Genomic DNA, 25,228 nt, shown 5'->3' on the forward strand with positions numbered 1-25,228 from the left:
GCTGTGTGTTGATTGTTGGGCCTAACAAACGAGCGGAAAGTGCAAGAAATTAAGTTGCGGCTGTGTGAGTGTAAAACCCTTTCTCTCTTTCTAACCAAAACCCTAACACCCTTCCCTACCTTGGAAAATGAAGGGGAAGAAGAAGACCATGACGCAAAACGACGACGAGGGAGCTCCCTCTCCATCTGAGAAGCTACCTTCACCAGTAGTATCCGATTACGATTCCGAATCCGACTCTGATTACGAGGTACTCTATCTTCAAGAGATTGTAAATTCACATCAGTTTCTGTCACTGTAACTATATTAATGCTATACTCGCACTCGCGCATTCTTGTTGTAGGACTCTTCTGCAGGTAACGACGAATCTTCTGACTCGCTGGATTCTCTATCTGAATCAGATTTAGATGATGCTTCACCTGAGAATGATAGCGCTGGCAATTCTGAACCTGCAGAAAATGAATTATCTCAAGATGAGGTACATTGTTTTTGTTCGCAATAACCTTGTATGCTAACTAGGAAGAGTGTGTTGTCGTTGTTGTTGTTTTCTTTGTTCATCCATAACTAATATGCTTAGGTGCAATGATTGCAGGACATTGTCAATGACGAAGACAGTGAAAGTGAGAGTTCCGATCTCCATCAGGAAGGAGCTGAGAGTGACTCCTCTGAGGATGAGGTTATCATCGCCTCATCGGCTTCATGTTCTAATATAATACGATTCTGGTTCATTTTATGAAGCTGAGTTTTGCTTACATTGTTTGTGCTATCATAGGTGGCTCCTCGAAACACCATTGGAGATGTGCCTTTGAAGTGGTATGAGGATGAACCTCATATTGGATACGACATCAAGGGCAAGAAGATTAAGAAAAAAGAAAAGCAAGACAAGTTGGATTCATTTCTAGCAAATGTTGACGATTCTAAGAATTGGTTAGTTTTATGTTTCTACATTAACTTTATTCTCTTCATTTCAGTATTCATTGTTGCATTCTTTTCTTCTCATAATGTTTGTAAACCTACTCATAACTTTCCATCCATCTACTCGGTACAGAAACAGCATGTATATAGTGTTTTTCTTTGAATACCTAGATTTAGATTTGGTATGTTTTCTTTAATGTTAAAGCCTAACATTTGAATTAGCATGCTGTTTTTTTAATCTGAGACATAAACAGATTTACAATAGATAAAAAAAGGTCAACCGGATAAATTTTGATATAATAATGACGAGCTCTCTTCGGAAGCTGGGAAAAATAGGCGATTATGTCTTCAAAATAAGATCAGTCAAATGCACACTAAATATGCTTACTGAAGATCAATAGTGGAAAAGTAGGTAGATAGAATTGTGCCTAAGACCAAACTAACTAAATGTGATAGAAGCTAATGCTAATATAATAAACAAATTCTTAATTAGGATGAAATTCCTAAATAGAAATTCAAATTTCTAAAAATTAATAAACTAGTCAACAGCCCAAATATACTACATCACTAATAGAGACTCCAGTTTGAAGAGTTGATCACATGGAGGATAGTTCAATAACTGGAGAGGTAGAGGTATATATTGATAACAACTCTAGGTAAAACTATTTAAAAGGATCAACTAACAAATGGCCTGAATAATTGATTTTGGACAGAGCATAAAGTTGACCTTTGTTTTTTTTGTAGCCAACTCCACCGGGTGAGATAAACTTTGATTGTTGTAAAGAGTTAAATCCAACAATAGTTCTCATAGAAATATCTGGGCAAAAAGTTTAAGAATCAGAAAATTTGTGATTAATTTTCTAAATTTCTCATTTCTCTTTAATTGGACACTTGATGCTGAATTTTTACATTCTTAAAACATTTAAGGAGGAAGATCTATGATGAGTATAATGATGAGACAATTGAGCTGACAAAAGATGAAATCAAACTTGTCCGAAGACTACTCAAGAATCGGGCACCACATCCTGACTTCGATCCATATCAGGTGTGCATTTTCTTTTCATCTTTTTTTTATTTATTTATATATATATATATATATATATTATTTAGGCCACTGATGTCAAGTACGATTTTTAATACGATTTGTTTGCACAGTTTTGTTCCTTAATTTTTTCTCTCCTTTCTAATATCCAGGATTATGTTGACTGGTTTAAATGGGATGATGCCAAGCATCCATTGTCTAATGCACCTGAACCAAAAAGAAGGTTTATTCCTTCAAAGTGGGAAGCTAAAAAGGTAACATTCCTTTGTTTACTAATGTCGAGATGATTTGGGTTCAGGCTAGAACAAAGCAAATTGTTTTTCCTTGTCATTCATACACTTCCTTGATTCTGCAGGTTGTGAAGTATGTTAGAGCAATTCGCAATGGATATAACCCTTTTGACAAGCCAAAAGAGGAAGATGGTCCATATCTCTTGTGGGGAGATGATTCTGGTTCAACAGAAAAAGCAAATTATTTGTCTTACATTCCTGCCCCAAAGCAGAAATTACCTGGTACTACATGTGTCAAATTTTGGAGTTCCAAAGTCTACCAATAGATGATGTTTGTTTTACCTTTGACTTTAATGTATTTTCATTGTTGATAATTTAATTTTGCTTCTTAGGCCATGATGAGTCATATAATCCTCCTTTAGAGTACATTCCAACCCAAGAAGAGATCAATGCTTATCAATTGATGTTTGAGGAAGACCGCCCTAAGTTTATTCCAAAAAGGTACTGTCTTTTCAAGGCAAACATTTTTGCCCCCCTCCCTTTGTGTACAGTTGAACTATAATAAATATCACTTTGTCAGGTTTACATCTATGAGGAGCATCCCTGCATATGAGAATGCTATGAAGGACTGCTTTGAACGTTGTTTGGATTTGTACTTGTGCCCTCGAGTTCGGAAGAAACGTGTGAGTGAAATATCTATTTTGACGAACTAACTTACTGATTTTATTTTTGTTTCATGTCTTAATTTGGTGGTGAGTTATACATAATACAATATATTACTATTGGTATAATTGATTTACTTTTTCCTTTCTCTGTGTTTTAGCTCAATATTGATCCTGAATCTTTAAAACCAAAGCTTCCAAGTCGAAAGGAGCTCAAGCCTTATCCCATAACATGTTATATTGAGTATAAAGGCCATGAAGACGCTGTTACATCAATTTCAGTTGAAGCTTCTGGGCAATGGATGGCTTCAGGTATGAATGTTGATAACATATATTTCAGTCTCAATTAAGGTGGGATGGAGATGTGCCTCTCATTTTCTGTTATCTGCAAAGGTTCAAGTGATGGAACTGTCCGTATCTGGGAGGTTGAAACTGGCCGATGTCTTAAGCGATGGGAAGTTGGTGAAGCTGTTAACTGTGTTGCCTGGAATCCTCTGCCTGATATTCATATTCTGGCCGTTTGTGTGTAAGTTTGGTTTCATTGGCTATGAAGGTTCATATGTTTTTTATTCTATAAAATTCTTAATGTTTTCTTATTGTATATGGCTTGATTGTGAAAAGAAATCTATTATGAATCTTTTAGGGGACAAGATGTTCTTCTACTGAACACTTGTTTGGGGGATGAAGAAGAGCAGAAATGTATTAAGGAGCTTCTCTGGGTTGACTCGACAATAGCATCAGATGACTCTGGTTAGTGTTGTTGTCACTTCTTTGATTTTGATCTAAATATTCAAAAGATGGATGCAAGAGATTCCGAGTCTCAAATTGTCATATGAACCCTAACCAAGGTTATCGATAGCGGATAACGGTCTATGGCGGTGAGGCCAGAAATCCTTTATAACTCTATGGTGGATGTCATGGCGGCCTATGGCGGACGTCATGGCGGACAAAAAAATAAAAATAAAAAATATTTATATATATATTATATACAAAAAAAACAGCAAAACAATGAATAACAAGTAACAAAACTAAATTAAAACCAACATAATATCAACTTAAATACTTAAATATCATAACAACAATACCATAATTCATTGTCTCATAACATAATTGATTAAAACACAACAAAAAATATAGAAAAACAAGAGACTCAATTTAGAATTTAGAATAAAATAAAAATTTAAATTAACCCAATTGGTAGAAGAATTAGGATTAAAAAATTGTTGCTGCAGATGCAACAATGAATTCATTAACAAAAGACTCAAAGGAGTAGGAAAAATTAAAAAGAGGATTAAAATTTAAAACTGAAAAAAAAAGGTTTTAAACTGAAAAAATAAAAAGAGGAGGATTAAAACTGAAAAAATAAAAGTAGGAACATTAAAATTGGAAAGAAAAAAAGTAGGATTAAAACTGAAAAAAAAAAACTAGTTTCGCCGGAGTTGCTCGCCGGAGTATCTCGCCGGAGTACTGGGCCACCACGGTTCAGGTCGCCGGCCAGAAAGGGGACGAAGGGGTGGTGAACGGAGGTGATTAGGGGCAGTTTCGACTTCCGTAAGTGCTGTTCGCACTTCGTGGTTGCTGGTCGGAGTGTTGGACTGCCGCAGTTGCCGCGTTTCAGGTGGCCGGAGTACTGCGTAAGTGCCGTAAGTGCCGCGTTTCAGGGAACAAGGTCACCGGAGATGCTTAGGGCATGAGCTCCTATTGAGGTGCAAAGAGTCGCGACTGTGAGGGGGAAGAGAGATGAGACGCAGAGACAAGCACTAACCTAGGGCTCACTCCATTTGGGCCTGTTTCAAAGCCCAAAAATAGGTTTTTTTTTTTAAAAAAAACCGTCATGACTGCCATGCCCGTTATAAACCTTCACGGTGCCATGACCATGGCGGCCGCCATATCGGAAATGGCGGAAACCGCCATAAAGCTTCGTATAACGGATGGCGAATGGCGGTTTCAGCTCAAACCGTTCCGTTTTTTCCGTTATAACCCCGTTATAACCGATTTTTGACAACCTTGACCCTAACTAAACTTTTAATCAAAGTGGGTAAAGGTCAGCTCAAAATTTAAACCTAACTGGTCTGTGGATATTGACTTGTTATTTACGTCAATGCTGATTGTATTTGATGTCCCATTCTTGTGCTTCTGTTATTTTCTTACCATGCCTGTGTTTGCAGGGAACAAAGCTCCTAGTGTAAGCTGGCTTAAAGACGATAAACATATGGGTTTAAGATTAAGGCACTTTAAGGTATTTCTACAATGTCTCCATTTCCATTTTGGTTTGCATGTTAATTGAAGTTTTCTTGTTCAATTAAAAAATTGTGAATGTGTCTATGCAGACTGTTACTGCTCTAGAATGGCACCGGAAAGGCGATTACTTTTCAACAGTGATGCCAGCAGATATCCTTTGAGTGTTTCCTCTAAGCAATTGATGCATACCTCGTTATTCATTTGTTTATTGCCTGAGAAGGATTACATGTCTTGGTGATGATGATTATTTTTAAAATATTAATACTTTTAACATGTTGATATTTTTGGTATATTTGTAGTTTTATTTTGTTCAACACAGTATGAGGCATGGCTGGCTTTTGACATGTCTAATTATCATAAATATTATAACCATTTAGACTTGAAATGTTATATGTCATGTCGTTTCATCTCTTGAGGTGTTATATGCCATGTTGTTTCGTCTGTTCTATTTCATGGGTCATTAATGTCTGTGTTCACTTTGTGGATACTTTATCCATGGAACTTACTGAAAACAAACTGTACTAAACGATTTCTTCATTGCCAACTTTTTAGCTGATTTATTATCTGAAAACTAAACTTTAGGTATAAGATTTTAAACTAGGGGTTTGCTGGTTTTTCCTTGACAATTTCTTTACGTGAATCAAGATCAGTGCTGATACACCAGTTATCCAAGAAGCTTACACAAAAACTTCCATTCAAATTACATGGACTTGCTGTTAGGTCAACCTTCCATCCATCCCGTTCCATCTTCTTTGTTTGTACAAAACAGAGTGTTCGTGTGTATGATTTATTGAAGACCAAGATCATAAAGAAGCTTGATACTGGGCTTCGTGAAGCCTCATCCATTGCAGTTCATCCTGGAGGTATGATTATTGTTGATATTAATTATATTGTAATCAGTTTATCTTACACTCATAAATACAAAAAATTACTCATCATAATTGTTTGTCTGTACGCATTTCACGCAGGCGATAATTTGATTGTGGGTAGCAAGGAGGGGAAGATGTGTTGGTTTGACATGGACCTTTCATCTAAACCGTATAAAATTCTTAAGTAAGTTTTTTTTTTTTTATCTGCTAATTGAAACAAGGCCAAACTTGTTACGTTTTTTTTTTGTGCCAGAGTGGTTCTCGGTTGTTAATGCAGATTATATTATAGTGTGCGACCTATAGAGCTTTCTGAATGAAGGAGGAAATAATTTGCCTTTAGGCAGAAGCCATACGAAGTTGATTGAAATGAAAGAGAGACCTGTGGGATGTTCTATATGTATATGTATATTATTAAACTATAAACTATACCTTGCTATTTTTGACGTTTACCAAATTTTGTGAGGTCATGCATGATCGCAATAGAAAATTAGCTATGAAAATGAATGTGTTTACATACGTTGATGTTATATTGTGGAAATAGTATTTCCTGCTAAATTCTAGCAAGTTATTTATTGAACTTTTGAATTTATTACACCCTGACTAGTTCCATAGTGTTGGCAAGTCCAAATTCATATACAGGGACAGACAATTTCATTCTTTGAAAAGACTAAACTAACAGCAAGTAGAAAACATAAAAAAATAACTACTATTTGTATATTGGTTAATGAGCTATTAGTTATTTGGCAACAACTTGGTAAGAAACTTCATTTTCAGTATTTTAATGTCATGACATGGATTATTTTTTAATAATTTGATTACATTGCAGGTGTCACCCAAAAGATATCAACAATGTCATCTTTCATCGCTCCTATCCCTTATTTGCTTCATGTTCAGATGACTGCACTGCATATGTTTTTCATGGAATGGTTTATTCTGATCTCAATCAAAATCCTCTTATTGTGCCTTTGGAAATTTTACGAGGTCATACCAGTTCAAATGGGAGAGGTGAGTGTCCGGCTGTTTATGATGTTATTTTTTGGTGTTGATAAATGTTGAGATCCAATTTTGTGCAAATTTTAGTTTAGATCAACTTAAAAGATAAATGAATCAAATCTTAACTATCAAATTAGTTTAGGATAGTAGAAACAAAAGAGCCAAGATGTTGGATTGGTTTATATTGACATAGCCTTGTCTACAAAGGAGAAAAACAAGTCAAACATTTGAAGTTTAACTGCAAAATCTGTTTAGGATCATGCTTAGTAGAACAGGAGCAAAAGATCCAACATATAGGATTTGTTTGTAATGGCATGGCCCTGTCTTACAGAGGAATGGGATAGACACAATGCTACTTGCGGCTTTGGTGCGCATTTATTTCTGTCCTTATAGGTTGGTTTGTAGACAATTGATTCCTGATCATAGCCAAAGAAAAGGAAAAATATATACAATGTTTGAATGATTAGATCAACCTTCCAACTAATTTTTTCGGCCTTTGTGGGGTAACTTGAGAGTTCAACTCTACGTCATGTGGTCTCTGTAGATGTAATTTGTTGACATGGTTACAATTATTTGATCAATCAACCTTGAGTATCTGTCTTTGATGTATTACCCTCCTCATTTTAATTATCCATTATATATTATATTCTGCTTGTTTGACAATGCATTTGAAAATAAGTACATGTATGCTAAATACTTTATCTTACTTGGAAGTTGTCTTGCATTGCAGGGATACTGGACTGTAAGTTTCATCCAAGACAGCCATGGTTATTTACGGCTGGTGCTGATAAACTGATTAAACTTTACTGTCATTAATACAAATACGGATATTCTTGTATACATGCGATATGTGGATAACATCTAGGAGTGTTGCGTGCAACTTTATCACCAATTTTGTTCATCAATTCTTAAATAGAAAGCACTGCTAGCTGAAATGAAGGGCAACTGACGAGTTAATTTCTTGCTCTGGTTTTCTTGACCGTCTTTGTTCACATATCACATTTATCTTTATAAAATCTTTAGCTGAAATATCAATCCTGGAATTCATATCCGCAAAACTTGGCTTGCGGTAGAAACAAAACTTCAATTTTGATGTAACGTGTATCAATGAGAAGCCCATTATTTTAAGACATCCAGCGGTGTTTTTATTTTTTATTTTTTTTCTCTTTAACGTCAATCATGCAGTTTGGACATTGTAATGTTTTGATAGGTTATTAAATGAAGTCCCCTTTAGTTGAGGTTAAAGGATAATAGTTGCTTAGGCTTTCTTAACACTAAAGTTTTGATCAAAAGTCTATTATTATTGTTAAGGTTATCATACTAGATATTTTTTATTTTGATATTTATTAAATTATTACAGTTTTGTGCTTGAAAAAATGTTTCAATGGATTAAGGGGTGAAATTGTTTATAAATTTATTTTTATATTTGATGTTTTAAGTGATTTGAGACTTTTAGATATTATTGAAATAATAGTACATAAAAAATTAGGGGATAACAAGATATTATAATCATATTATAATTTAATATTTAAATATAATAATTTATTTTTAACGTAATATAAAACTATAATATAATTATATATATATATTTTTTTTTCTTTTTTTAATTACTAAATTTTCTTATTTTATTTTTTAATCTTTATAGTTTAAAATAAATTTAGTTTTCTTACTTTATCTTTTCCAATCCTTTTAGTCTCTATAGTTGAAGAAAAATATTTTTAACCTCTATATTTATAGTCTTTTAATTTGTAGTTTTGGTTTATTTGTATTTTTTTGTAACATTTTGTTTTTCGTGTTGTTGACTCATGTATTAATTTAATGTGTTTGATATTAAATTTATTTTGTTAAAATTACTCTAAATTAGGTTTCAAACATTAATTTAACTTGTATTTGATATTGAATTTATTTTGTTAAAATTATTTTAAATTAGATCTCTATTTTATGACTCTTTTGTATCCTTACCTACAACGCATATTGTTGAAATATCATTTTTTTTATCCTTATAAGGTCAATGCAAACCAAATGTTAAAATAAATAATAATGAAAACTAAAAAAATTATAAAATTACAAGTACAAACACTAAAAAAATTTATCTTAAATTATAAGAACTACAAAGAATTAAAATAAATAAACATAAAAACTAAAAAATATATTTTAAATTATAAAAAAACAAAAATAAAATAAGTAAAATTATATAAATTAAAAAATATTTTAACCAAAATATTTTTATTTCTAACAAATTTAGAAGTCGACAATCTCTAGGACCTTTATCGAGGTATTCGTGTGTGTGAATTCTGACAGGACCTCTATCATGTGTTCATGATGCATGAATTGCGACATTATATTCAGGATATCGTGTGTATACAGTATACTTACAATTTTCCTTAAATATGGTCAATGGAAAACAGGTGGCCAGTCAAAAATATCGTTTTAAGGAATAATTAGGCTCGAACTCATAACTTCCACCATATCAAGATGACATTTTACCGCTGAGTTATATTGAATAATTAAGCTCGAACTCATAACTTCCACCACATCAAGATGACACTTTACCATTGACACTTTACCATTGAGTTATATTCCTTCCCTTGCCTCCATCGAGAAATAGAACTGACTAATTCTAAGGCAAAGGGTCGAGAAACTCAACACCACTATTCTTAAATACTGATTAAAAAGATAAATATAGCAGTAGTTTGACGGCAATAGAAGAAGCTCTCTTCCTCCGTGATAGTTCTATATATTGACTGCATTCAAATGTTTGAATTTCAAAAAAAATTCCTGTGGCTACATATACTATACATCACATGTAACACTTTATTTCTATTAGTGTTGTACACGAAAAATTACAAGAATGCCATGATAGTTCTATTTTTGTTTCGGATCAAACTATCATAAAAGCTGAACTGCTGCTATGGCAGGTATTTTTTCTCGCAACTTTTGTGTAACCGCTACACGCACAGTCATGACACTAGCAGCAGGACCTGTGATTCGGACCTTTACTATTGGCTCATCAATGCCCACCAATTCAAGTGTACCATCAGCAGCCCCAACCAAGTATGGCCTTATTTCCTCAAGAACCTGAAGCAGTTAATAAATATTAAACTCTGCGAACATTTCATAGTCATACTAGTGTTATAGAAGTTTTACACAAACGTTATTCTTATTCATTTAGACTAAGAACTGAACAAGTCCTGAAATTAACAATGGCAATAGTAATTAAACTAGCTGAGAATAACGTTATTCTTGATATAACGAATTAAAAAGACAGAAAAACGTCCATCATTTCCCATTTCTTACCATATCAACAAATAAGAAGGTCAAACATGGCAGATGTACCGCTCTTTCAATAAACCCAATATAAAGAAACATAAGCTTATTTCAACATTAGACCAGTCTCAATAAACACAATCCAATACATAAAACAAATAAAGAACAACATTTGCAGTTTAAACCCTAATGGGATAAAGCATCTTCCTTCTACTGAAAAGCTGGACTTGATATTTAGTGTTGAGAGAAAAATCAATTCCATATGGAAGTCCTTACCTCAGATGTTACTCAAATCCCTTTCCATCAATGTAAACAGTGTACAGATTTGAGTAACATCAAAAGTAAAGACTTCCCATATGAATTTGATTTTGCCCCGCAACACACGGAACACAGGAAGTTTACTTTCTACCTTAACTACTTTTTTCACGGAAGGGCTTAACGTGTGTAAATTTTTACAAAACTTGTACCAAATAACTAAGCAGCTCTTCCTAAAAAATGAGTAACTTTTTCCCAAATTGTTTGAATATCACAGTTGATTTCCATCAACTTCATTGATTACAATGCAATTATATTAGTATATATATTAGGCGTATTTATTATTCATTAATTTTTTTCTTAGAAGTAAATCAGCTATAGTGTTTCAAAGAAATCCCGAAAAACAATAAAAACTACACCTTTTTTAGTCTTTGTTTGATTCGTTGTTAATTAAGCCCATTGAATTACTAATTCACAATGAAAAGCCCAGAACAACCAGTGAAGTATATACATAATAGTCGTAATGAAACACAGAACTAACCTTCTCTATATTTTCTTCATTTAGCTCAAGGCCAGTTTCTTCATCAGGTATTGGTTCAACTGCGACTATTTCAGGAATCTTCTCCATTAATCGACGCTCAATGCCCAATTTCATTGTTGTAACAGAACTTGGACAGGAGCCACATGCACCCTGTAGCTTCAACCTTACAACATTGCCATCAATTTCATGCAAAGCGACATTTCCGCCATCTGCAATGAGATACGGTCGAATTTCATCCAATACACTTTCTACATTTTCAGCAGTTAAAGGCAATTCCACAGCAGGGTTTGGAGTGGCAACGCAATTTACAGCTGTTCAAGCATAAGAATCAAGTTGAGATTGGGTTTCCCAAATGTCATATAAAGGAAAAATCTGAAACTAAGGCCTGTAGCAGCATGGCATCGTAATCACACATGCACAAATGTTTAAATCGTAATTGGATTATTAAGCTTTGAATTTGAAAGTTAATTGAGAAAAGTAACTAACCAAGGGTACGTGTAGAAAGGGGTAAATGAATCCGAAGAGAAGGACGGAGCAGGTAACCTCTTCTCCTGAAACAAACATGGGCCCCCAGAAACCTTGTTCCCTGCGAAGCGAGAATTGCAATAGCGGATTAGAAAAGGGAAGAGAAGAGAAGAGGGTCATTTGAAAAAAAACCCTAAAAGAAGAAACCTTTTTGGAGGTGAATGAAGGAGAAGATGAAGAAGGTTCAAGGCCTCTGCAGAAGGATTGTGTGTTGAGCACCACAACTTGCATCCTTCCTTCTCTCCCCAAAATGATTTTTCTTTCACCTTTTTGCTCTTCGATTCGAAACAGATCTTTCTCTATAAAAAATCAAATTTTTATTTTTTATATATATGTATATGCTGCTCCTTTATCAATTTCTTCTTAAAATAAATTGGAATGCGTTACGTCTCTGAATCTGATTCATGTCGTGCTTCCTTCCTTCTTTTTGGGCCTTTTATCTAAGCCCAACCTTTTCGCTCTATTTTGCTCTTACAGTTTTTTGTTACTTTTAATGATTTTTATATTATACCTGATCGATATCCAAAACTTTGATGAATACTGGTTTTGTATAACAAATGATAAATAAATGACATTTTATCAAGTAAAAAAACATAGTTAGACATTGAAATGACGCATCAAAATTAATTAAAGTGAAAATCCATTCTCAAATTTTCAATTAAGTCATTCTAATCATCTATTTCCCCACCTCCCTCTTTCTTTCCAATTTTATTCTATGCAAAATTTTCAACGACCATTTAATCATATAATTTAGATAATATAAGTAATATTCTTTTAAAATTTAGATAAATTTTTTTAACATAGATTAATCGTTGACAAAACTAACAAATCATTGTTTGTGTCGATATATTTATATAAAAAAATCTAATAATTAGGAATTGGAGAACACTAAAATGTAAGAAAACATATTATATCAGAATTTGGTGTCAGAACTATTAAATTTACGTAGATACATAAAAACTTTCCTTAACTTTTACAAACAAACCAAGGCCAGAAAAAAAAACACACATAGAATTTGGAGTGTTGAAGCATGCAGATATTAAAGATTAAAAAGGAGAAGCATAAAGAGGATTATGGTGATGGGTAGTGGAAGATGATTTTCTCTTGAAAAAGAAATCTCCGACGAGAGGGATGATTGGTTTCTGTTTGTGTTTCCTTCCCTTCTTCTCTTTCCCTCCAAAAAGATGGTCGTTTTCACCAAGACTAAGTATGTCATTGTCACCCACACTCACCACCTCTTCCTTTTTCTTCTCATCTTCTACCATCTCAAACCTCACCGTCTTGGTCGTCGCCGCCGCCGCCTTCCCCGCGGCGGCAGCCTCGGCCTGAGCGAGCTTCGACATGTTCTTGTGAAGCTCCGCGTTGAGCGTGGCCAACGCCACCTCCGTTTCGCTCCCTCTTTCCTTGAGCAGCTTCAGCTCCATCTTCGTTTGCTCAAGCTCCGCCTCCAGCTTCTTTATCACGTCAACGAGGTGGTCGTTGTTGCTGTTCTCCGGCGGCGGTGAGAGCCTCCACGACGGTTCTCGCTTTGTTGTTGGAGTGTACATGTCCGGTGAGAAGGGCTTGGGCGAGTAGATCTCTCCGAGGAGGAGGCGCTCGCCGAATATGGCGACGGCTTCTTTGACGGAGGTGAAGGGGCGAGACGTGTCGACGGTGGAGGTGAAATCGTGTTGGGGTTCCATCTCCATGGTTCATGTGTCACAACAATTTTGGAGTGCCATATTTGAGGATCATAATTGGTTGGTTTGGTGATCTTTTCTTTGCTTCTACTTCAATATGGGAGCTAGGAAGAGACCTTCGCAACATAGACTGAAAGAAAGACATCATCGTATGTTGTTTTTTCAAGCCTAAGACATATATAACACATTATATTCTCTTGCTTCAACATCACTTCCAAACTAACTACTCCCATCATTAATTTCTTTCATCTAGACTTCACTTTGATGCAAATTAAATACTATTCTTCTCTAATTAAAGTTTAATCTTAATGAACCACTAAAATGGGTATATATGGTTGTGAACTGTGATGGTTGAGATAGATGCATTAAGAAAAATAACACTTGGTACGGTTCTCATCGTTATCTTGTAATTTTTTTGTTTATCACAAAAAAATGTTGGAAAAATGATTTACTATATGTATTTCTTAACTAATAAGTAAAGATTAATTTTTGATGACTTAAATATTAAGAGATAATGAAAAGTATTGTTTTCATTTTTATAATGAGTTGATTCAATAAAAGTGAATTGTACCTCTCGGTAATAATAAGAATGAAAAAAAGAAGAAACAAAAGCATTGAGAAAGAATTCAGTTAATTAACAAATCAATTATTAGTTGAACTTTGAAATTATTACACCCTAACTAGTTCCGTAGTGTTTTTCTTAAATTAGATATTCAAGCCTAATGAGTTATTCGTTATCTAGCGACAATTTGGACGAGAAACCTCACTTTGTGTGGTTTAGAGTAATGGAAGATTATTAATAATCTGATTATATATGTAGGTGTCACCCAAGAGATTTTAACAATGTGATTTAACCGTTCATATTCAGATGATTGCACTGCATATGTTTTTTCTGATCTCAATCAAAATCCTCTTTTGTTTTAGGTGTATGTTCAATAACACCCATGAGATTTAAACTTAAAAACATCGTCGGAAGGAATTCTAATCTTCCATCACCACTAAATCAATGTCAGTGAATTTAATCAAACTCCAGTTATTGTTCCTTTGGTAATTCTAAGAGATGACACAAATTCAAATGCAAATGGAAAATGCAAGACTTGAAAAAAATAAACAGAGGAATTGAATCAAGCATTTTAATTACAGAATCAGTTTAGGATAGATCAAAAGAGCTAAAAATTAGGATCTGGTATATGGGTATGTCCTTGTCTAGAGAGGAATAGAAGAGATGTGATGGTAATTGGTAGCTGCTTTTGTTACACATTTATTATTCTATCCTTGTAGGTTGGTGTTGGTGTATATATAGTTTATACATGATGAATCATTCAGTAGCATAGCCAAACAAAAAATAAATTATTTCTGCTGATGGTTGGATTAGAATAGGTAAATAACGTTTGCAAATGATTAGTCCAATTCTGATGCGGCTGACTTTTGCATGATGATGTGGAGTATCTGGACTAGCAAGAATAATCTCCTATGGAAAGATATACCTTGGAATATATCGGAAATTGTCCACCGTGCCCGTAACTCTAGACAAAATTGGACTTTGGCTAACCATCGGCCTCTTGATGCTAGAGGTATTCCTGGTCCCACCTCAACTACCCAATGGTCTCCCCCACCCCATGGTTCATACAAGTGCAATTTTGCCACATTCCCTAACCCTGATGAGAATACATTTGGAATCGGTTTCTGCATTAGAGACAGCTTGGGTTCCTTTGTGGGTGCACGTACCCTCAAGATCCCTGGTCTTCCTCCTGCCAGTATTAGAGATGTTATTGCTCTCATGCAAGCCATCATTTTGGCTTCGGAAAATCAATATTCGCCCATCCTCTTCGAGTCCAGTAGTAGCAGAATTGAAAGTTTTTTCCTTCATCCCAACCTGAAGGATAGAACTGAATTTAGTGGCATTATGAACCATTGTAGAAATAAGATAAATTCTTATAAGATAAATTCTTGTGCCAACTTTAATGTAAGTTTCACCCATAGATCAGCTAATTTGGTGGCTGCCAACCTTGCAAAGGCCTCCAAATATTATGCTAATCTTAAAGATTTTGCATATATCCCAAATTGTATCTTCTCTCTTATTGTTAATGAATTGAGCTAAGGCTCAGCTCTTCAAAAAAAAAAAAACAAATATATTATTGTTAAGGGGTATAATCGTCAAAATAAATGGGTACACGAAAATGAATTATTATTTTTATAATAGCTATAAATTTATAATAGTTATATATGTTTTTATTGTTTTTTTTAGTAAACAAAAAGATGTATATTCAGATAAAACATAATCTTATATAATATTACATATAATAACTAATTTATTTGAGAATTTTTAGTGAGATTACAATCAGATTTTTTTATGCTTAATAAAAGTTTACATGAACTGGTATAAAATTATATAAAATTAGAGATAAATCATATTCGATTCTAATTGATTTAGATGGTTTTCTTGTTCAACACTGCATTTGAAAATAGTTTCTTTACAAAGATATTTATTTATTTTGTAAATTGCTTGCATAGTAGGGATAAAGGGACTAAAAATAAGTAGGTGCATAATGCATTGTATGAATATATTAAGATTTAGGTAATATTTAAAAAACTTTAGAAATACTCATTCGGCTAAAAATGAGAGGGGATATTGACATTGATTTGGAAATATATTTTTACGTACAATAAACACATTAAAAATTAATTAATAATGATTTTTTATGGATCAACCGTATAAAAACTTTTATTGATTCTACATGACTACTAAACTTTTTTTTTAATCATCTTTTGGTTTTGAAATATATTTTATCAACTTATAATTATAAAAAATTATATAACAAATAACAATAATATATATATATTCTTCCAACTCATTTTTCTCTTCTTTCACATTGCTGGCCACATTATCTATGTCTCTACAACTCCGTCCATTTGCAGAATGATTAGAAAAAGCTTTATTGGGATTGAAAATGAATACTTATGCTAATATTAACTGTAAGTTGCAAAATGTATCGATAGATTTAGGTCAGAATAGCATTTAACCATTTAGTCATTTACTGATATTTGCAAAAACTCTACGGCTAATAGTTGCAAAAATTTGTAAGTTTCATTTCCTCATATAATATATGTGTACTTCTCTTTGAGTGGCTATATCAGTAAGCAATTTTTTCATGCGTTGATTAATTCGTTGTTGTGAAGTTTTGTGATTGTGATGATTCCTATTTTCCTAGGAATTAATAGAATGTTGTTTCTTTAGTCTTTTTGAATTTGATGCAGCAAAGAAATGATGATTTCATCCGTTTAGGAGGAATGAGACACTAGCATAATGTTGAAAGGAAAAGGATCATATTTGGAAGGCATGGGGGATTCTTCTTCCAATTTCTCTTTACTTTGTGATGCATTCAGTCTAAGACAAGACAACCTTCTCAATCTTCCAACTTCCATATTTGTGGTTCTCAATCCTTGCCAAAAACTATGTAATTCTGGTGAGTGTATTATATTTGTTTGACACATAGGGAATTCACTTTGTAAAAACTTAAAAAGGGTTATTCACTTTGTAATGTTTGATTTGCTATGGCCACTAAGGTTTTGTGAATGTATCCGCAATGCAATGGGACCAAGACAGAATATATAATGATCAAGCTTATTATAATATCCTCCTTACAAATCTAACACAAATCAGATGATGCTATATATTTTTTTCTTCCTAAAATTTTTATATAAATCTTAACATATTCCAACTATAAAAAAAAGTGAGTATGTTAACAATTTTCATATATATAATAAAGAACATTAGTGTGTTAACTTTGATTAGATGAATTAATTATTTTTTTTGTATGACTATATTATTAGTATAAAGTCTCATTTTTAATAACATTTCTTTTTTTTTTGCATGACTTAAATTAATTGAATTCAATATAGTTCCTTCCGGATTATAATTTTAATTTTTGCAAGTTCAGTCAATGGTAGAAATAGAAAATTAATAATTTGTTATCATCATGATGGGAGAAAGAATAATAAATTAATATTCTTAAATTTGCTAAGAAATAAAGGAATTTAATTCAGTATGCAAGTTTAAAGGAAATAATTTGATTATATTAAATATTTTTTAATAAATTGTGTATATAAATAAATACAGTATATTGTAAATTATAAAATAAAATTATTTTAATTATTAATAATTTATTTTAATGTTATTAATTATTAAAAAAAATATATATATAGTATTTTAACTTATGTATTTACAAATTAATTGTTTATTATATATAACTAAAATTTATAATAAATTAATTGTTTTTTATTAATTAGAAATAATATAACGAGGAAGATAAATATCAAAATTAAGTTATCAATTTTTCATACATTTATCCAACTCCAACCACTAAGTCTATTATATTATGTGAGTGTTGTATTGGGTTTGTGAATTGTGAATTGTGAATTGTGAATTGTGAATTGTGAATTGTGAAGGTGAATGGCGAATCCAAGTCTCTTCTCAATCCTCTGCATATTCTCGCTCTTCCTTGCACTCGTAAACGCCGATTCGCATTTCGAAGGCTTCGAAGCAGAAGAAGATGAAATCGAAGACCTCACAATCGATCCAGCGTCTCTCCGATCACCGCCTCTCTCAAACCCTACGACTCTCGCCGATCCCACGCCCAAACCTCCGCCCTCCCATCTCCCCAGCCCACATCCGCCCACCACCTTCGATTTCTGGGACGACGACGAATTCGAAGGCGTCCCCGCCGACCACCCTCCCGCCGATCCCAAACCCGAAAACGCCACCGCCGCCCCAACCCCTCCCCCCGCCGCCGCCACACCCCCCGCCCCCCGCTCCTTCACCGTCGAGATCCTCTGCGGCGCCTTCCTCGTCATGTTCGCCGTCAACTACTTCACCGGCAAGCGCGAGAACGAGAACATCGCGCTCTCCTGGGCGGCGCAGTTCGCCGCCAAGGACTCGATCTTCGAGAAGAATTTCAGCCTCCTCGGGATCGGCGACGGCGGCGACGACGCGCCGCTGCTTCTGAAGGAGGGGCAGACGACGTTCAAGTTCTACGCGAGCGGGAGGAGGTTCTGCCAGGGGTTGCTGGCGACGCTGGAGCTGAAGAGCAGGCACGATCTCATTGCGAGGATCTACAACATGATCGTGCCTTGCAGGGACGAGATCTCTTTCGAGGTTTTCATGAACGACGACGCCATGGATCATGTCGTTTTCGCCTTGGCTAAGAAGAAGGCCGCTAAAGCTATGCACAAGGATGTTAGGGATTTGCAGAGGTTTGCCAACGTTCTTTCTCCTCCCACTGGCAGGAAGTGGGTTGTTGATGACCTCGCTGTTATTTCTGAGTCTAAGGAGGTTGCTGCTGATTTCGTCACCGATGCTGTCATTGATCAGGTTCCCTTCTCATCTATTCATCTTCTTTTATGGATGTTTTGTTTTCATCAATGTTGCAATATGGATTTGAACCTGTGTGCACGCCTTTCACTATCCTTAATTGAAATTTTTTAGTCATTCTCCTCATGTCCGGGTTAAGAATGTGTTATGTCCCTGTAGATATAGAAATATCAAATAGGGTAGCCAATCATAAGTGATAATGGGAAATAGGAAAACAAATCCTAAAGCGTGATTTAGGATACTTTAAGAGAGATGATATTCGTATATGGGCATCGATGAATAAACTTGTCCAGAAGTAGTACTTCTAGGAGGAAAAAAATATGAAAAAAAAAACTGAAATAAGCTTTTTCATAAATTAAAATTAGCTTATTCATTGGTTAATTTTTAGAAGGTTGCTTTTCCAAAAAGTTACAAATTAGCTTATACATAAATTAACTAATCCCATATATTCTACTACCCCTCTCAAGCTTGAAGCTTACCAAGCTTGTTACAAATCAATCATATGCAGAAAGAGATTAAAATGTATAATGGCAACTGGCAATTTGATTCGGGACAGTCGTCGGGAGGTTAAAGGTTTGAGGGTCCTCGGTCTCTCTTTCTTTTGATCAGTGGTTCGTCTTGTTCCCATTTCATCACTACAACCTCATCGGCTTCTATGTAACATGTTGTCTGTAATCCAATTTCGTCCGCCATGGTTGCTCTCTTGTGTGCTAAGCTTAAAGTCATTGAATTTTCTACAGACAGGCACTTCATGAAAGCCACTACAAACATCTCGTTCAAATTCCTAACCTGTACTAAGACATCATTGAAACTGGTCAAATAATCCTTCGATGTCTTATTGAGTTGCTAACAAATGTCAGAGATTGGCCAATGTTGTCAGCCAATTGGTGTTCAACGTGAACAAAACCATGAATTTCTATAAAAAGAAGTTGAAGTTGGTTATACTCGTAGATTGGAATGGGAGGCCGATAAATTACATCAGCAATGTGACCTTTAGGCCTCTTACAAACATTTTATAACACACAGCATCATTTACACCACTTATCAAAATTTGGGTTTAAAATGCTACCAGATATCAATGAAGATCTTTTGAGGGGCTGTACACTTGTTAAATTGGGGTGTATATTGTTTCACTTGCTGAGAAAGTTATCTCTTGAATTAGGTGTAGTATCAAAATTTGTGTTTAAAATACAAGTTACATTCATTGGTGGAAAAAAGTTATCTCTTGAATTAGGTGTAGTATCATTTAAGGCTATCACTATTTAAATTTTAAACTAATCAATTCAAAGGGTATTTTTGGAATGAATTTAATTCTACTACATTATTAATGAAAACTATCAATCTTAACTACTTTTATTGGTTTTGATAAATTAGTTATTTGTTTCTTATATAAAGAACCATAAGGAGTAATATTTATATGTTTAATGACTTTTGGAGAAGCATTATTTATTGTGTTCAGCACATTACATAGTTGTTTCTCTAATACAAGTTGGCATCCTCTTCCTTAGTTCTTTTTATTTACATTGATAGTTCATAGTTACATATTCTTTTGATGCCATATATGATTATATGTGCCCCGACCAGGAACAAGTGTTTTAATTTGCTGATAAGTAGCTTCATTACATATGGAGTTGTAAGAAAAGGAACTTTGTAAAGCCGTCTTAATTGTAGTCACCCCTATTCTGCCTTAGATGTGACCTTAATTGCAGTCACAAGGGCGGTGTTTAGTCTCACATCAACTAAATATGTGTGACTTAAATAGAGGTTATAAAGTTTAAACAGTTCTTATCTTATAAACTGATTTTTGTAAGATTGAGTTAGGTCTTTATTTCAAATTATAAGCCTCCCCCTCCAAAGGTGGGTTAGGGATGACTGCAATTCAGGTGATTTTCCAGCATTTGGCTTCATTTAATGCATGAAATCATATTCATGACCATGTAATATTATGCAAATTGTGGTTGTTGTTTCGTCTGGATAGTTTCTCCTGTCAAAGTTAAAATTTATTTATTGGGCTCAAAATCAGCTTATTATTGATATGCTGCAGGTTTTTGGTGAGAAAGCTTTTGAGAAATTTGGAAAAGGTTTAATTTCATTGCATTTCTCCGACCAGCACCCTGGTGTACACAAGAAGGTATTGTTGTTCAAGTTTGTGCTTCCAGCTGCTAAGAACATGGCTGATATGTCTCGACTGGTGGCTCTTGTTCCATATTATATTGATTTGATCGGAAGATATAAATTAAGTTCTCAGGTGGGCTCATGTTACCTTATTATGTTTGGCTTGTAATTTATGAACTTGATGTGCTTGATCCTTGATTGACCTTTGTTGATAATTCAGGCTCGGTCTAAGACAGAGGCTGCACGACAAAAGGCTGCTCAAGAGGCACAGAAAGAACTTCGAAATGCCCAACAAGAGGCGATGCAAAGAAGAAAGGCAGAGAGGAAGAAGATGATGGAGGAGGCTGAGGCAAAGCTGAGTGCAGAGGCTATTAGAAAGAAAGAAGCAAAAGAGCGTGCTCGTCAAATGAAGAAGGCAATGCCAAGAATGAAAATGGCCCGTGGTGCCTAATTCGTGATGGCCAATATAGCAGCATACGTTGAATCCCTGCCTTGCCTTGCCTTGCCTTTTGTAGAATTTACGGCAATGTACTCTTTTTTAGTAGCTAGATAGGCGTCACCACGTCGTAGGTGGATTTTGAATGTACCAAAATTTCCATTTATTTATGAGCTCATCATAACAAGTTCAGTCTATTTTTCCTAGTTTCCAGCTGACAATGTTGTATTCCCATTTTCCTTTCTGTCAACATGCTCAACATGCATGCTGTCACAAATGTCGAATGAACTGCTGCGTTTTGTTTTATTTCAAACTAACTAAAGTAGTTTGATGAAAAATGAAAATGTTTTTGATTTTTTATTTAGTGACCAAATTCAAGTTAAAAATCAATGTAATTTTCACAACGTTATTGATGATTTGGTTGCTTAAACTAAGAAAATGTTAGTTTGGGGTGAAAAAAAAAATGTCGGTTGCTTCTTCTAGGATAATTTTTACAATCATTCATTTACATTTATTTCATTTATATTTTTCCTATTTTTCTCTTCCTTATCTATCGTATTACTTATCACTTTAATTATTTTCTCTCGACTGTTTTTTTCGTCCTATCTTCTATTTCTATCTTACTGTGCGTGCTACTTTCCAGGATAATATTTCTATTGTTATGGGGTCAAGTTTTATTCATCATTGTACTGATGTTTGTATACCTCATACAACCACTTTTATCTAATAGGTAATAAAAAAAATGACTGATATTTTACTGTTGTGTATCAAAACCGTTGTATGCTGGAGCAACTGCATTTTCTGCTTTTCTTTACTATTCCCAAATGACCTACCATATATATTTTGAGAAGTTCTTTTAAATGGTGAATCCTAATCCCATGCTGAATTGGTTTTTATCCATTATAATCAAATTTAGAATTAAGAGATTTATAATAATTTATACATTCTACTTGATTAATTAAGTTAAAATCCTTAATCTATGTATAGTAACATGATTCATCAAGAAAAGCTACATGTAACCAAATATGTCATCTGATTAACTTCTATAAGATGTGTTTTATATAAATGAAAATGTAACGAGTAGAAGAAAAATAAGTGATTCGGCATTGTGCGTTTTTAACTAAGTATCAATGTTTAATCTCTCACTTGAACATGAAATTATAATTAAAAATATTATTTTATTTATTTGTAGATTAATCATGTAAAAATAAATTATACATTTTTATTAAAAATGAGTGAATTTTTACATTATATTGGATGCATATTTCATTGTGTTTTTTCTCCTTTTACCATCACATGAGCCCAGCTTATTTCAATTTTACCATCTACCAAAATAATGGTAAGTTTTAATTTTTTTTCGTTTTACCTTTATTTGAGTCCATCTAACTTCAATTTTACATATATTAAATATTAAGTTGCTATTTTTTTTGTCGTATGAAACGAACTTTTAAATAAAGTTAGTCAAGTAGAATGTACGAGTGTTATAAATTCCTTTAAAATTAAATTCGATTATCGTAAATAAAAAATTTAATTTGAATTCTTTTATTTTTTACATAAAAAAGTGTCTTTAGAATATCATATAAGAAAATAAAAAGGACGTGATTAATAAAATATATTTATTTTATTACAAATATAAATTATTTAATATTTATTTTTAAGTATTAAAATCTTCTAATATAATATACTAAATTATTGTTTACTAGTATTTTTAATTTTTTTGTTACACACTCTTAAAATAATATAACTCATTAAAGTTGATATTGCACAACTAAGTTAATCTATTACTATTAATAACAATATTAGTGAGTGTTCTGTTTTTGATTTTCCTTTTCCGACTAATGCAAAAAATAAATTGTCATAATGTCTATTGGGATTCTCTCTTTCTTTCTTTCTTTTTTTTTACTACTAGTTATGATATATATATATATATATATATATATATATATATATATATATATATATATATATATATATATATATATATATATATATATATATATATATATATTGAGATTTTTTTTAAACTTAGAATATAATAAAATTTTAATCAATCTATCAATTTAACTTGAGTTAATTTATTCTGAATTTGACTAAGTGATTAAATCGGCCCTTAGTTTGATATCTAAAATTTCAGGTTAAATTAGATATCATTAAACTTTGACTAACTCTTTGATTAATTATTAAATAAACAGTAATATTTAGTCTAAATTTTTGTTTACATGTTATTATTCTTTGTCCATTTATATGATGTATCATCTGTTATCAAGTATTTTCTTGATACAAAGAATTGAATGGTTCGTTCAGGTTTTCTACCCTGTAAACAACAAAATTGGCCCAAATAACTCATTACTAATTTTATTGATTCAGATTCTAAAATAGACAAAACTCAACCAAATATGCCCTACATAGTACATATTTTTGGGTTCGTTCGTGAAGTATTCACCGCCGATAGTAGTGACTAATCTTCTTGTTACGTTGGAGGCACTTCAAAAGATGGGATAGCTGACTCCAAAATTTAACGCGGTTGCATACACAAGGCAAAATTTGAACCCCTAATTTTACTTAAACGTGAATCAACCCCTACTGCTAAACCTGCGTATCACATATGATAAATGTAGTGTTAATGCGCTGACTCATATCGATAAGAACACTTTCATATCCAACAAACACAAACACAAACAGACGCACATGTCAAATGTGCCGCAGCAATAATTGCCCACCAAGATGACGTGACTTTTTTTTTATTTTAAAAATTGAAATTACTTATATGATGAAAAAAAAAACTTATTATCTTTCTTTGATTTTTTTTTGTTACATCTTTCTATGATTTTTTTTTGCTGGATTGAAATAAATTAACATTTTATTAAAAAATTAAAATACCTCACTATAATCAACCTCGTAGTGGAGGGTCTAAGTTATATTAAAATGCCTTAAATTATAATTTTTGCAGGTATTAAGATTAAGAAAAACAAAAAATAAAATAACAGACAGTAAGAGACGGTGGGATTGTTGATTAATAATTTCTGTCACACATGCCCACCTTTTCCTCACTCTTTTATCAAAATGACGCGGATCCAAAGACTCTCTCTATTTATTTATTCCAAAATATAAAAAAAGTGAAGATATGTTTATTTTTATGTAAAGTAACTTATGTTTTATGAAGTATTTAAATTAATATTTCAGTATGTAAAATGTATATAATAAATATTTATTATATGTAATTAAATTTACAATAAATTATATATAAATAAATATTATGTTTGAATATATAAATTATATTTAAAATTTATATAAATAAATATTTTAACTATATAAATTATATTGTAATATAATATAATTTTAATTTATTAAAAAATTATTTTTAAAATATTAAAATTTAATTTATAAATAACTATGATAAATAAAAATTAAATTAAATAAAAGTTAAAAAATATCTAAAAATTGTCTATTAAATAAAAAAAAATTAAAATTCGTATTTAATATATAAAAATTAATTTAAATAAAAAACAAATATACGTATTTGTCTTTCTTTCTATAATCTTCACTTTAAAATCTAAAAATTCATAACTAAACAATTGATATACTTTATTTTTTAGTTTTATCAGTCATGCAAACACCCTTATGACAAGGTCGTTAGTTTGAGATTTTTTTTTCATTTTGAGTTAATATATTTTTATTGATAACCATAACAGAAATTATGAAGTAAATGTTAAATATAAGACTAAATTCTTTATTTACCTTTTCAAGATAATGTTGAATAAAATATTAACACCGATGTAGTGATGAAAAATTAGATAATATCTACATAATGTTAAATTTTAAAAAAAAATTGTTATCAAATTGAATTTTTAAAGACTAAGTTTTACTATATTTTTTTTTTAAAAAAATTAGACACTTATAATATAAAATAATTAATAAATTCATTTTCCATTACATTAATTCTTTGTAAATAAAGATATAATATTGTTTTATATTTTTAAGGCCTTAATTTAGTAATAAATTCTTTAATAACGTGATAGAAGATAATTTTTTTAAAGATATTTAGTGACATAAATTTCTTAAACAACTAATGTATAAATATATGAAATTT

The 25,228-nt window shown here is 32.5% G+C and overlaps 5 protein-coding genes across 5 annotated transcripts; 3 read left to right on the top strand and 2 right to left on the bottom strand.

Annotated features, from left to right (window-relative positions):
- On the top strand, nt 1-8,081 carry LOC109804080 (Transducin/WD40 repeat-like superfamily protein). The gene is made up of 18 exons (XM_020365847.3): nt 1-247; nt 341-475; nt 590-673; nt 770-924; nt 1,840-1,957; nt 2,107-2,208; nt 2,310-2,466; nt 2,577-2,685; nt 2,765-2,867; nt 3,008-3,158; nt 3,240-3,372; nt 3,490-3,596; nt 5,015-5,085; nt 5,177-5,237; nt 5,723-5,950; nt 6,056-6,140; nt 6,783-6,961; nt 7,680-8,081. The coding sequence occupies exons 1-18, from the start codon at nt 128-130 to the stop codon at nt 7,763-7,765; spliced, it is 2,184 nt and encodes a 727-aa protein (XP_020221436.1). The 5' UTR covers nt 1-127; the 3' UTR covers nt 7,766-8,081.
- A 1,560-nt stretch (nt 8,082-9,641) lies between these two features.
- LOC109803927 (nifU-like protein 2, chloroplastic) lies at nt 9,642-11,872 on the bottom strand. Its single transcript, XM_020365607.3, has 4 exons — nt 11,685-11,872; nt 11,499-11,598; nt 11,013-11,323; nt 9,642-10,027 (listed from the first exon to the last, which is right to left on the bottom strand). The coding sequence occupies exons 1-4, from the start codon at nt 11,766-11,768 to the stop codon at nt 9,839-9,841; spliced, it is 684 nt and encodes a 227-aa protein (XP_020221196.1). The 5' UTR covers nt 11,769-11,872; the 3' UTR covers nt 9,642-9,838.
- Nucleotides 11,873-12,415: 543 nt separating this feature from the next.
- LOC109804470 (WEB family protein) lies at nt 12,416-13,517 on the bottom strand. Its single transcript, XM_020366299.3, has one exon. The coding sequence runs from the start codon at nt 13,223-13,225 to the stop codon at nt 12,584-12,586; it is 642 nt and encodes a 213-aa protein (XP_020221888.1). The 5' UTR covers nt 13,226-13,517; the 3' UTR covers nt 12,416-12,583.
- A 1,137-nt stretch (nt 13,518-14,654) lies between these two features.
- On the top strand, nt 14,655-15,317 carry LOC145956266 (uncharacterized). Its single transcript, XM_083071839.1, has one exon. It carries the CDS (start codon nt 14,655-14,657, stop codon nt 15,315-15,317), a length of 663 nt encoding a protein of 220 aa, XP_082927965.1.
- Nucleotides 15,318-17,587: 2,270 nt separating this feature from the next.
- Nucleotides 17,588-21,502, top strand: LOC109804150 (uncharacterized protein At5g49945). Its single transcript, XM_083067631.1, has 3 exons — nt 17,588-18,587; nt 20,632-20,835; nt 20,923-21,502. The coding sequence occupies exons 1-3, from the start codon at nt 17,670-17,672 to the stop codon at nt 21,151-21,153; spliced, it is 1,353 nt and encodes a 450-aa protein (XP_082923757.1). The 5' UTR covers nt 17,588-17,669; the 3' UTR covers nt 21,154-21,502.
- Nucleotides 21,503-25,228: the final 3,726 nt, after the last annotated feature.

The sequence above is a fragment of the Cajanus cajan genome, chromosome 1 (assembly GCF_000230855.2).
Source record: "Cajanus cajan strain Asha chromosome 1, NIPB_CcT2T_4, whole genome shotgun sequence".
NCBI classification, from domain to species: domain Eukaryota; kingdom Viridiplantae; phylum Streptophyta; class Magnoliopsida; order Fabales; family Fabaceae; genus Cajanus; species Cajanus cajan.

Coding starts and splice junctions, on each gene's coding strand:
- LOC109804150 (XM_083067631.1), top strand. CDS start 17,670: ATGGCGAATCCAAGTCTCTTCTCAATCCTCTGCATATTCTCGCTCTTC. Junction 18,588..20,631: donor CCGATGCTGTCATTGATCAG/GTTCCCTTCTCA, acceptor GATATGCTGCAG/GTTTTTGGTGAGAAAGCTTT. Junction 20,836..20,922: donor GATATAAATTAAGTTCTCAG/GTGGGCTCATGT, acceptor TTGATAATTCAG/GCTCGGTCTAAGACAGAGGC.
- LOC145956266 (XM_083071839.1), top strand. CDS start 14,655: ATGTGGAGTATCTGGACTAGCAAGAATAATCTCCTATGGAAAGATATA.
- LOC109804470 (XM_020366299.3), bottom strand. CDS start 13,225: ATGGAGATGGAACCCCAACACGATTTCACCTCCACCGTCGACACGTCT.
- LOC109804080 (XM_020365847.3), top strand. CDS start 128: ATGAAGGGGAAGAAGAAGACCATGACGCAAAACGACGACGAGGGAGCT. Junction 2,209..2,309: donor CAAAGTGGGAAGCTAAAAAG/GTAACATTCCTT, acceptor TTGATTCTGCAG/GTTGTGAAGTATGTTAGAGC. Junction 2,868..3,007: donor CTCGAGTTCGGAAGAAACGT/GTGAGTGAAATA, acceptor TCTGTGTTTTAG/CTCAATATTGATCCTGAATC.
- LOC109803927 (XM_020365607.3), bottom strand. CDS start 11,768: ATGCAAGTTGTGGTGCTCAACACACAATCCTTCTGCAGAGGCCTTGAA. Junction 11,324..11,498: donor CCTTTCTACACGTACCCTTG/GTTAGTTACTTT, acceptor ATGCTTGAACAG/CTGTAAATTGCGTTGCCACT. Junction 10,028..11,012: donor ATGAAGAAAATATAGAGAAG/GTTAGTTCTGTG, acceptor TAACTGCTTCAG/GTTCTTGAGGAAATAAGGCC.